The sequence below is a fragment of the Aspergillus viridinutans genome (assembly GCF_018404265.1).
Source record: "Aspergillus viridinutans IFM 47045 DNA, scaffold_11, whole genome shotgun sequence".
In the NCBI taxonomy this organism is placed as follows: domain Eukaryota; kingdom Fungi; phylum Ascomycota; class Eurotiomycetes; order Eurotiales; family Aspergillaceae; genus Aspergillus; species Aspergillus viridinutans.
Genome location: NW_025091227.1, coordinates 862,063 through 874,112, shown reverse-complemented (window position 1 = coordinate 874,112; position 12,050 = coordinate 862,063). Strand labels below are relative to the sequence as shown.

Below are 12,050 nucleotides of genomic sequence, written 5' to 3'. Positions count from 1 at the left end.
CAGGCCAATGAACCAAGAGAGAGGTTATCAGGCTATCAGGGCTATCGCAGCGTGCCAATGAGCATGAATCAATGATAGTCAATGATAGTCAATGATAGTCAATGATAGTGATATTAACTAGTGGCCCTTGGACGTGCATGGTCCCGGTTTACCCCAGACGGATGAGGGGACAAACTGTATGGGAGAGCAAACCTTGACTAATAGATACGAATTGGCTTCACTCTAATCGAATGTATTCGGTCTATCGGCCTATCGACCTGCCGGATTTAGCCATAGACCTTCTTAGCTGGCAGGCAGTCTGTGGTCAAGTGAGGAGAGACTCAATCGACGCGAATAAACATACAGCTGGTACCTTGCGCAAATCCGGGATTGACTCGGTTATCAAAGGCATTTTGGTCATTTCGATTACCAGCTGGGAACGAAACCGATGTTTCGAAAGGGTTAGAATCGAGGCCCTGAGCTAGATAACACGGCGCCGTGTGACTGGCCTTGTCTTACAATGTCTGACCATCAGGCTCATTTCCAAGCTATGTGAATGTCGCGATATTTATTCTATCCTCGCTCTGCGTTATTATTACCCTCGCTACCTTCATGATTTGACTGCACTCAGTATCTATGCCGTACTCTCCTCCAAATCCCCGTAGTGGACCACGCTCGTATCGAGGATAGCTTGGCCATGCTTAATATGGTGGACCTCTCAAATTCCCCAATCGACAGCTGACAGAAACAAGAAAAGAACAGAAATTGATCTCCTGTGGGTATACAACATCTAACAGCAAGCAAGTCCCGACATTGCTGCAAATCAGTTCATGTGATACAGTAGATGTGTGTATATATATACATTTTCCATCATCAAGCAGACTTCCCCACAAGCATCAGCCAGATTTCATTTGTAAATCTTCCAGTTGGCTTTATGGTACCTATCTACCCACTGCCTCAGACAGAAAACGAGTAAAGAGAAATGGGCCAGGGGTAATGCCTCCACCAAGACATTATGTAGGTGCCTCAGGTTGACAATCTGAGACTGCTGACTCATTCTATTCCATTGACCAGTCGCTGGTCACAGACTGGCTGTGGGGTGGATATGGGTTGATCCACAGCATGTCTAATCCAACCCATGTGGATTTTAGGTAAACCACCAGGTATCTCACCCACCCCCTATATCCATGGGGTTCAACTGTGGATACCCATGGATATCCATACTATCTAGTCAGGTGACCTCTAGTATTTAGATTACCCCCTATTTTTTTAGTATTCTAGCCACACCACTAGGATATCTATATATTTAATAAGTAATATAAGAATAGATTAGTATAAATATTATATATTACCTATTATATAAGCTAAAATAGGCTTATATAGGGGAGTAGGGGTCCCCCCTAAGCTTAGGTTAAAAGATGGTGCGGAGATATATATATCTTACCATCACTATCCTAACTACTATCCTCTAAAATCTAAAAACCACTATAACTCTAGCCTTTCTTAGTAGACCTAATATTTATTTTTTATATATATAGATATGACTATTCTCTATCTATATATATAAAAATATCCCCCTATCTAGGCCTAGATCTAGTTAGATAAGCTTATCAGCTCTTAGTAGCCCTAGGTCATGTGCACCCAATGGTTTAACCCATATCCACGTGGATAAGGCAGGTTCAACCCATATCCACATGGGGTGGGTTAGGGCCAACCCTTATCCAACCCAAAGCGTGGATTGGGTGGGGTGGGTGTGGATTGGTGGGGTGGGTAAGCCAGTCTAGTCACACTCACACATCGCCTTGCTAGCGACATTGACTCCAGAAGCGCATTCTACCGACTAAGTCTCAACGCCTCGAAACATACAATCATGTCATTTACTGTTCGAGCGGATTACAAATTGGAAATGCTCACTTGGAATAGCCCATTCGTCGGTTTAGGCCGTGCGTTTGACCAACTTCACTATTTGTCCACTGGAATTCAGTCCCGCGGTGCAAATCAAGGGGAATTTACCAGAACCATGGATGTAGACCGGAGCTCGTACACAGCTAAAGTATCACCTGCTTTGCAGCTTGTGTCAAGTCAAAGCTCCGGCGTTGTGCCCTGCCGATGCCGTTCGACAACGCGTCGCATCCGCAATGCGCTTCCGACATGTGTGATGATCATTAACCCCTTCAGCGAGGTAGTCTGTCCTTTGCGCTATGGTTGACCGGCCGCAGTCTTCATCCAGGTTGAATTGCAGACAATTCTGTCTTCTCATTGAGCGACCCATCACACGTCATGCCTGTATCTGGCGATAGGGTAGTAGACGACCAAGGCGAACGGGTTACGCTCAAGTCACAGCTTGACAAATGCGTGAAATGCATCGAAACAATCTTCGAGTCCAAAATATTCAGCCGTGTTGCCCTTTGGAGCTGGTCAATAGCCTATACCGTCCCAAACTCTAACATACTCATGCGTGTCTGACAGAATGATCGGTGTGTCTTGGCTTGCAGCAGAAAGAAATCGAGGTATCCTCCTGTGGCAGCGTCGGAACGATTTTACGCTGGCCAGTGGCTTTCAGAAAGACACCTTTGAGCCTCATGGATCTTTCCGTAATGCGGTTCGCAGAGCGCTGATGATCAAAAGACGAAGCGGACGTTGCCGCTCCATGCTCACATTTGACATTCAGGGTGACTCGGAAGAAGATCAATGCTGACGAGCCAGCATACCAAAGCTGCTCGAACGAGCTGGGCCAGATGGATCCTCTCGAAACCGCCCTTGGACTCGCTCAAGGATGCGATGCGATGCTGACCTAAAGGACAGCAACAGGCTGATGCTCATAATGCCGCCGTCTGATTATTGTCAGGTGAATGGTTGATCCGAGCAGCCGTTCTACGGCTTCTTCGTTGCCGTTATTGTAAGTCTCTGGTGCCGTGGTGGTGGCTGTTGTAATGCCTCTTTGCCTCTCATGATGAAAATGCAAGCGTATCGCCTACTGCTTGCTCCCTGTTTGCTATTTGTTGTTACACCGTCGTCGCACATGTCTTTTCCCACCAATGTTACATTGGCCGATCGAGTCTCCGATAGTGCTGCAATGACCTTCTGCACGACGTCATCCTGCGGCTTGTCCTCGGATCTAAGAAAGGAGTTCCCGACCCCCAACACTCCACACAATTTGGAGTTTTCTTCGGCTATATCAGCAGCTGTCTCGTATCAAGGCTTCATAGTCACGAAGGTTGTAGCTAGCCGGTCTTGCAGGCCCTCTGGACTGGATTCTTCTTACGATTACTCATATGGGGAAACATTTGAATGTTGATCTATTAAGAATCGATTGTCAATCTTTCTTGCTGGATGATCTTGGTGGACATGGACTGGCACTCTGGCTCGTTTAATCTGAGTAGCTATTGCATAGAAAGTGACCTGGATCCAACTCGTGAGTCGCTTGTATCTAGACATCCAAGACACGGCTCAGTGAGACTGCCTTGCCAGATGGAGGGACGGGTGGAAGCGTGATTTGTCCACCTGGACTGCGAATCCTGTGATCCATTTGTCCCAATGAAAGGATGAAAATACGAGGTGAGCCGGTAAAATCCCTCTCGACAGGGCAGAGACTGCCATGTACGTACCTCAACTACGCGAGGGCACTAATTAAAGCAACCGACGCAACCATCAGCATACCGGAAGTGACAGCGAGTCATTGTTAGGGTCAGCAACTAGCCAACCTCTCGTGAGGATAGGCAACTACTGCAGCAGAATAGTCCGAACGCTTCTCATTCGATCACCATTGTCGGTCCATGTGAGCGTTGGGTGGATGATCAGGAAAGGATCGGCTTGCGGGTGAGAGGCTGCAGCCTATGGTTCGTCATGGCCGATCTTTTTCCGGTATTGTGTCAATTTTGCGATCGACTCAACTGTTGATTGGGCCAAGATTGGATCGTTGTATACCTACTCAGTGGTATCAGCAGCCTCCAACATTCCCCGCAATCCGCAATGCGGGGAATATCCCCGTCGATTTTCTTCAATCGTCAACCGCCATTCGATCATTGTCAGCTCCCAGAAAACCTGATCTGCTGACCCTCCCGCGACGTCCTTGGAGTCGCGCTGTCCATGGAAACGACATGCCAGCCTCGGCTCTTGGGCTTCATGTGCCTTTACGATTGCTCATTTTTGGGTCCTGACCCCATCTTTGGTCTTCTCTTTGCGATTAACTTTGTCCCCTGGTGACTTAGTGTGCCCAAATGTCAGGGTGACTTTCGTCGGTCACTGCCAAATCGGGTCTTCGTCTCCGTCGCTGCGATGATTTACAGGGGTCAGTTCTGGTTTTCCCCATGGGCTTAACGTCCGTGACGAGCGGTAGATATGGGTCTTGTCACAGTCCTTCAGGCGGGGCATGCACCTGGCATCCATGGAACAGATCGAGGATAACGGGATGCAGACCGAGGAGACATGTGCATCCAGACCCAAATTGGGTGATGGCCGGAAAATGAATGCAGGATAAGTACTGCATAGATCCGCGTCTTCCCACGGATGGCTTGGAAAGGACATCCCTCTGCCGAGTGTCCACTTGTCTTCAGACCCATAGGCTGAACAGGCTGACTGACGCCATGCGTCTCCTCCGGACTTTTCTGCCGCTTCTGACCCTTTTACCGGCTGTGCTGGCGGCTCCGGCCAAGCGATCTGCGCCTACAGTCACGATCGCATCCCCCGCGGCCACCATTGTTGGGTCATCCGGGACGGTAGAGAAGTTCAATGCCATCCCCTTCGCCCAGCCACCTACGGGATCCTTACGTCTGAAGCCTCCCCAGCCAATACAGACGTCCCTGGGCACTATTGACGGCGCGGGCAGCGCCAAGTCGTGCCCTCAGTTCTTTTTCTCGACGGACAACAGCGAGTTTCCTGGGTCCGTCACCGGCCTCTTGGCCAACATTCCCCTCTTCCAGACCGTGACCAATGCCGGAGAGGATTGTCTGACATTGAACGTCGCCCGTCCGTCCGGCACAACGCCAGGCTCGAAGCTGCCCGTCCTGGTGTGGATCTATGGCGGTGGCTTCGAGCTGGGCGCGACGGCCACGTACGATGCCACTTCGCTGGTGGCAAGCTCGATCGACCTGGGCACGCCAATTGTCTTTGTCGCGATGAACTATCGGGTGGGAGGGTTTGGGTTCATGCCCGGGAAGGAGATCCTTGCCGATGGCGCGGCCAACCTGGGGCTCTTGGACCAACGCCTGGCCCTGCAGTGGGTGGCGGACAACATCGCAGCCTTTGGCGGCGATCCGGACAAGGTGACCATCTGGGGTGAGTCCGCCGGATCCATCTCTGTCTTCGATCACATGATCCTGTACGATGGCGACAATACCTACAAGGGGAAGCCACTGTTCCGGGGCGGCATCATGAACTCGGGTAGCGCGATCCCGGCGGACCCCGTAGACGGGGTCAAGGGGCAGCAGGTATATGATGCGGTTGTGGACTATGCCGGCTGCTCGTCCGCAGCAGACACGCTGGAGTGTCTGCGCGGATTGGATTATACGGACTTTCTGAATGCAGCCAACGCGGTGCCGGGCCTCCTGAGCTACCGTTCCGTAGCCTTGTCATACCTGCCTCGACCGGACGGCAAGGTAATCACTGCCAGCCCGGACATTTTGGTCAGAACGGGCAAATACGCGGCCGTACCAATCATTATCGGCGACCAGGAGGACGAAGGGACGCTATTTGCGCTCTTCCAGTCCAATATCACCACAACCACACAGGTGGTGGACTACCTCGCCAAGTATTACTTCTTCGGGGCGACGCGGGACCAGCTCGAGCAGCTGGTGGCCACCTATCCGGACGTCACCACAGACGGCTCGCCCTTCCGCACAGGCATTTTCAACAACTGGTATCCGCAGTTCAAACGATTGGCGGCCCTGCTCGGCGACCTCACCTTCACTCTGACGCGCCGAGCATACCTCAAGTACGTGACGGAGCTTAAACCCGACCTGCCGTGCTGGTCATACCTGTCATCGTACGACTATGGGACGCCCATCATGGGCACCTTCCACGGCAGTGATATTCTGCAAGTGTTTTATGGCATTCTGCCGAATTACGCGTCGCGCGCGATTCACACCTACTATTTCAGCTTCGTGTACGATCTCGATCCGAACTCCCGCCGGGGTAGCCTTATGGAATGGCCGCGGTGGAACGAAGACCAGCAGCTGATGCAGTTCTTCAACAATCAAGGGGCCTTGCTGGCGGATAATTTCCGCAATGACACGTACAACTTTATTCTGGAGAATGTGGATTCGTTCCATATCTAGTTTAGTATATAATCTGCGATATGAGCTTACGACTGATGAATTAATTAATGAATGGATATGATTTGCTGATGATCCAGCTTGCACGATAGTTGGCCCGTAGCCTTCGATCATGCGGTTTATCCAACGGAATCAACACAACGTTCCAACAATGGCTACCATTATGTGTGGCAAGTCAAGGACGCGATCATTGTACTACCAAATTGCATTGTATGGGAATCCAGTCCGGTCTGAGATAGAAAGAAGGCTCTTCAGCCGACTTCCAAGCGACAACTCTACTCTGTAACACAGCGTAGACGGTGCTACAGGCGATCTGAGTCATATAAAAAGTTCAGGACGGTTATGACTGGCAGAGACTTAATCCAAGTATCATGTCGGTTAAAGCAATTGAGGCTACAATTGATGAGCTCATCTTAAGGCGGAGCACGTAATGGCATCGACCCACAGTGATTAAGTCTATCCTGGTATAGTCAACTGGCGATCTCTCTCCATTTGAATATTCCTGATGTGATCCTATGGACGTGTTCAACTGCCGCCTTGTGCATCCGATGAGGAACTCCGAACATACGCACCAGACAGAGCTCGGGGAAAACCCGCAAGAGTACGACAGCGGGGAAATATATGCCGACGTATTCTGCATATCCCCGGTCTCGACAACATAGACAAGCATTTTGCTGCGAAACCTGATTAGCCCGAGCTGCGCTTCTTCTACTCCGAACCGGCACTATTGGATGGGAATGGTGCCACAAGGAGCTAAAACGGCAATTTGTCCGACACCCTCGGCCCTCCTTTTATGGCCACCGTGCACGTTGATTCTCGTCCAATAATGATGGGCTTGACCGTCTCGCCTAGAGTTTTAGACTCTGAGCTAGTAGGTAGTATCAATATTGACTTGTTTTGCCGACCGGCTATCCTGATTCCTGACCCATCGACCAGTGTGGTCCGTTGCCGGACAGCCATGCGCGGAACTCCTCTGCTTCAACTCAATTATCTTCAGTCTTGCGAGTCAGAGGCTGGATGAGAGCACTGACCTATTCAATCACATCATCCCGCTGTCATAAGATCAATATCCGCCTGTATCCACACTGCGGTCTCTTAAAAGCTGCTAGCTCACCGCCACAACGACACAGTGAAAGCCTCCATTCTAATCACTTATGATATTCAGTTTTTTTGAACATGAAGATTCATAATCTTATAGCCCTTTCAGGGCTACTAGCGGCCTCAGAGGCTGCATCCGTCGGCCAGGATACCCTACTCATGCCCAGGAAACAGGCAAAGCAGCCAAACGTACTGTTTATCATGTCCGACGATCAAGATCTGGAATTGAATTCCCCGGCCTTCACGCCGTATATCCAGAAACATATCCGAGACAAGGGTGTCGAATTCACCAATCACTTTGTGACAACCTCCCTCTGCTGTCCGTCGCGCGTCAGTTTGTGGACAGGACGCCAGGCTCACAACACCAATGTAAGAATTGTGTTTGACATGAAGGGAAAGATTGCTGACGACGCGCAGGTTACAGATGTTTCGCCACCATGGGGTGAGCTGCCCTTCGCTGTGAAACAGACGAGTAAATGCTGACAAGAGAATAGGAGGATATCCCAAGTTCGTGTCACAGGGTTTCAATGAGGCCTGGCTCCCTGTGTGGCTGCAGGAAGCCGGCTACAACACCTACTACACGGGCAAACTCATGAACGGCCACAACACGAGTAACTACAACTCTCCTTTCCCCAGAGGTTGGAATGGATCGGACTTTTTGCTTGATCCGTATACGTATGCCTACCTTAACTCCACTTACCAGCGGAATTGCGAGCCCCCCAAGAGCTATGCGGGCCAATATACGACAGATGTCATCGCCGAAAAGTCCTTGGGCTTTCTCAACGACGCTCTAAGCAGTGATCGGCCATTTTTCCTTGCGGTTGCTCCCATCGCGCCGCATTCCAACATTGAGCCTAGTGCGATGGGGAACGCAAAGGGTGTTCTGATGACCGCTCCCATTCCTGCTGAGCGACACAAGGATCTTTTTCCAGATGCCAAGGTGCCGCGGACGGCGAATTTCAACCCCAAGGTGCCCACCGGAGGCGGATGGGTGCAGCACCTCCCGCTGGCTAATCAGACCGTCATCGACTACCAGGATAATTTCTACCGCCAGCGATTGCGAACGCTGCAGGCGCTGGATGAGATGGTAGATGCTCTCATCACGCGGCTCGAGGAGAGTGGTCAAGCCGAAAACACGTATATCATCTACACGGCGGACAATGGGTTCCACATTGGCCAGCACCGGATGCCGCCAGGTAAGTCGTCTGGCTACGAGGAGGACATCCACGTTCCGTTCTACATCCGAGGACCCGGCATTCCCAAAGGGAAATCTGACGACTCGGTGACCACGCACATTGATCTGGCTCCGACCTTCTTCCAGCTTGCGGGGATCCCTCTGCGAGAGGACTTTGACGGCACACCGATGCCAGTCGCAAAGGGGGTAAAGGGCATCGCGCACGAACATGTCGCAGTCGAATTCTGGGGTAAATCGCCGCTGGAAGGAGAATACGGTGCCTTGGGTTAGTTCACTGTTAACAAGCTCTTATCCAAGCATGACTGACATCTGCAGCACCTGGCGGTTCGTTCTCCATGCCCAACAACACGTACAAATCCGCGCGTATCGTTGGCAACGGATACAGTCTGTACTACTCAGTCTGGTGCAACAACGACCACGAGCTGTACGATATGCTCCGAGACCCCTACCAGGTCAACAATCTCTATACCAACGCCAATGCGACGACGCCCCATCTCCTCGGCCGCGATCTGTCCAACGTCATCACTCGTCTTGACGCACTACTAATGGTTTTGAAATCATGCAAGGGCGATACCTGCATCAAGCCGTGGGACGTGATCCATCCAGATGGCTCAGTGAAGGATCTACGGGATGCTCTGAGCACAAAGTATGATCAGTTCTACCGTGCCCAGCCCAAGGTCTCGTACTCGGCCTGCGAAGGAGGGTATATTATCAGTTCGGAGGGACCACAGAATGGATTGGTCTATCGCGATGGATTGAGCTGGGAGGCTTGGACATGATAGATACGTACATATAGACGCTAGACAGCACTAGATTTAACTGTAAATACAGCAATGCATTAGAAACATCAGATATCACCATTGATGCTATTAGAGAAGGTCAAGGCACTACTGTGTATCTTGTTTTACACTTATTTATAGAACATGTCTTCAAGATTTCCTATAACGTTTGTATTCACCTTGCTACAATCAATACCTGAAGTGATCCGATCCAAACGCATGCAACGATCAACCCGCCAACACACTAAGTATTAGGAACCATCAATCGATCAACATCCGGTCCTACATCCATCAGCAAGCCATCAATAACTCCCGGAAGAAAGGAACCTACCATATCCCTGTCCGTACGCACTAAAGGTAACCGTATTCCCACTCCCGCTGTTGAGGTCAACATGCAACGACGACGACGCAGGCGTACTCCCCGACGGCAAAAACGCCAGAACCTGCGTCTTCCCATTCACACTAACAGTCGCATACCGCTGAGTCGAGTCCCCATTCTCATACTTGACGCGGATGGTGCTCCTCGTCGACGCGCTACTCTGCACCCCCACAATCTGCAGCGTCCCGTCCGACGGCCCGCCGATCCAGCCGACGGCCTCGCTGCCGGAGCAGCCGCTGCAGGAGATGACTTTTGCGCCGTTGGAGAGCACGCTGGTGGCGGATTCGGCTTCGGGGGTGGTTTCGGCGGGGCCGGGGGTCCAGGTGCCTTGAAGGGGGAGGATCCAGTTTACTTCGTTTTGCTGGTGGCGGTGTTAGTGAGGGCTGCCATCAAGGTGGGGGGCCGGGCCGTCTTACCAGTGAGACGTTCGTTCCGCTGAGGGTTAGAGGTAGCCAGATGTATGTTGAGGCCATGAGGTTGGAGGAGACCCAGCGGTCACCCATGTACCTTTACCTAAGGGTTAGTCTCTGATGATATTTGATTGAAAGGGTTATTACATTACTGAGTCGCCGACTCCGAGGATAAAGGTGGTCTGGGAGTTGTAGGTATTTGTTCCAGAGGGCGCAAAGTTCGCCCAAGAGCTCCAGGGGCCGCTGAGGCTCGTGGAAGTGGTGTACTTGTTGTCATTGGTTGCTATAGCCGGGTCAGTAGAGCTATGTGGAACGACAAAAGCCAAAGGGCATTAGGGCACATACCCCATCCTGCCAATGGTTAGCCAGAGCAAGCTGGAAATTGCGGGATCAGTTACCTGTTAACTGTGAACCAAAGAGAAAGTACACCCCGTTCTGTTTATACATGGCAGGGGCCTCGATATGATCCGGGAAGAGGTGCGTAGTAGAAGTCACATTGGTATAGTCGTTGGTCAACCTGTTGATCCTCAATCCGTTCGGGCGCTACAGAGTCAGCTTCCATCAACAAGACAGATGTTATAGACCTACATCCTCAGAGAGCAGATACGCCGACCCATCGTCATCCTTGAACAAGCCCATATCGCGCGACTGATGCCCCAAAGGCTGGAACGACCCACTAAACCAGCGTGTTAGGCTGCTGATTGCACATCACAGAGTCAGACTTACAGGTAAGTGTACTTCCCACAAACACTCGACGAAGTCGCAACTCCAGTCTTCGCCTCGCCATAGGAACTGCTGTCGATATGCATCCACATTACGTATTTGCTGGTGGCCTCGTTGTAAAGGACCTTGGGCCGCTCGACAACCCGGTTGGGCCCAAGATCACCGCTACTCTGCAGAGAGAGGAGTTCTCCTACATATGTCCATTCCACCAGATTCTGCAGGCGTTAGCCTTGAGGTCGGCGGACTTTAGGTTATGAACGTACCTTGCTGGAGTAACAGTTGACAGACTGGAACGCGCTCCCGTTGAGCTTGTTCTCACCGATCCAGTAGTAGGTCGAATCGATTTCAATGATTCCTGTGGCACGGGTGTTAATAAGTATATCCATCCAGTAATGGTAAAGTTGCCTACCTCCACCATGCGCTTGGACATGCTGGTTAGTACCACTGGCAGTCCATGTACCCCCGGGAATCTGGTCATGTTAGCAGAAGATATCCCACTTTAACCCTTCGAGGAACTGACAATCTGCAGAGAAGCAATGGTTGTTCCTGCAAGAGCCAGAGCAGCAATCAGACGGCTTATGAGCAACATCCTGATAATCCCGTACTCGGCTAGAGATCCTTTGACAATAACGCAAGACAGGGCAATCCATTCTGCAAGACATGAACCCTTTTCTTATATACACTCCAGAAGCGGGGCCGGCAGAAATATGGAGCAGGCTTAATTGCGGAGCATCTATCCTACATTATCTGAAGCCGGACATATTGTCGGACAGCCAGCCGCTGCAGGTCCGTCTGGAGAAACAAAAGCCCACAATCAGCGTCCATGGGGAAATATGGTGGGCCGAACACCGGGGGATCTACAAGGCCTGAGACATGATCCGGGTAAAATACATCCGACGAATAGCCCGTTGAGAGAGTATTACCAGAGAAAATATGATTGCATGTGCATGTGTCATTACAGGGTAGAGAGCAACTCGTACCCAAGGGAATTATCCGAAATAGAGCATCCAGTTTACAGATCTTCTTGTGTCCCTGCTGTGTTGACCCTGCTGCTCCTATCATTCCTACTAGCTAGAGATGGTTGTCCAGACGCCATTTTGGCCGAGTGGTTTGATATATGACAGATCTTCTACATTGGACTACTCAAAGGGGAACAATGTCCCATCTTTAATGCAGTTCTACGTTGTTCCTCAGACAGGCACAATTGCTTCAAAG

General features: G+C 51.0%; 3 protein-coding genes across 3 annotated transcripts; 2 read left to right on the top strand and 1 right to left on the bottom strand.

Annotated features, from left to right (window-relative positions):
• Nucleotides 1–4,565: 4,565 nt before the first annotated feature.
• Aspvir_002422 (putative extracellular lipase) lies at nt 4,566–6,254 on the top strand (the record flags this gene model as incomplete). The annotated part of the gene is made up of 1 exon (XM_043274021.1): nt 4,566–6,254. One exon carries the CDS (start codon nt 4,566–4,568, stop codon nt 6,252–6,254), a length of 1,689 nt encoding a protein of 562 aa, XP_043129956.1.
• Nucleotides 6,255–7,427: 1,173 nt separating this feature from the next.
• On the top strand, nt 7,428–9,323 carry Aspvir_002421 (sulfatase family protein; the record flags this gene model as incomplete). Its single annotated transcript, XM_043274020.1, has 4 exons — nt 7,428–7,718; nt 7,767–7,791; nt 7,844–8,809; nt 8,860–9,323. 4 exons carry the CDS (start codon nt 7,428–7,430, stop codon nt 9,321–9,323), a joined length of 1,746 nt encoding a protein of 581 aa, XP_043129955.1.
• A 244-nt stretch (nt 9,324–9,567) lies between these two features.
• On the bottom strand, nt 9,568–11,424 carry Aspvir_002420 (glycosyl hydrolase family 43 protein; the record flags this gene model as incomplete). Its single annotated transcript, XM_043274019.1, has 10 exons — nt 9,568–9,605; nt 9,655–10,063; nt 10,119–10,209; nt 10,260–10,395; nt 10,511–10,655; nt 10,701–10,788; nt 10,839–11,050; nt 11,099–11,190; nt 11,245–11,305; nt 11,356–11,424. The coding sequence occupies 10 exons, from the start codon at nt 11,422–11,424 to the stop codon at nt 9,568–9,570; spliced, it is 1,341 nt and encodes a 446-aa protein (XP_043129954.1).
• Nucleotides 11,425–12,050: the final 626 nt, after the last annotated feature.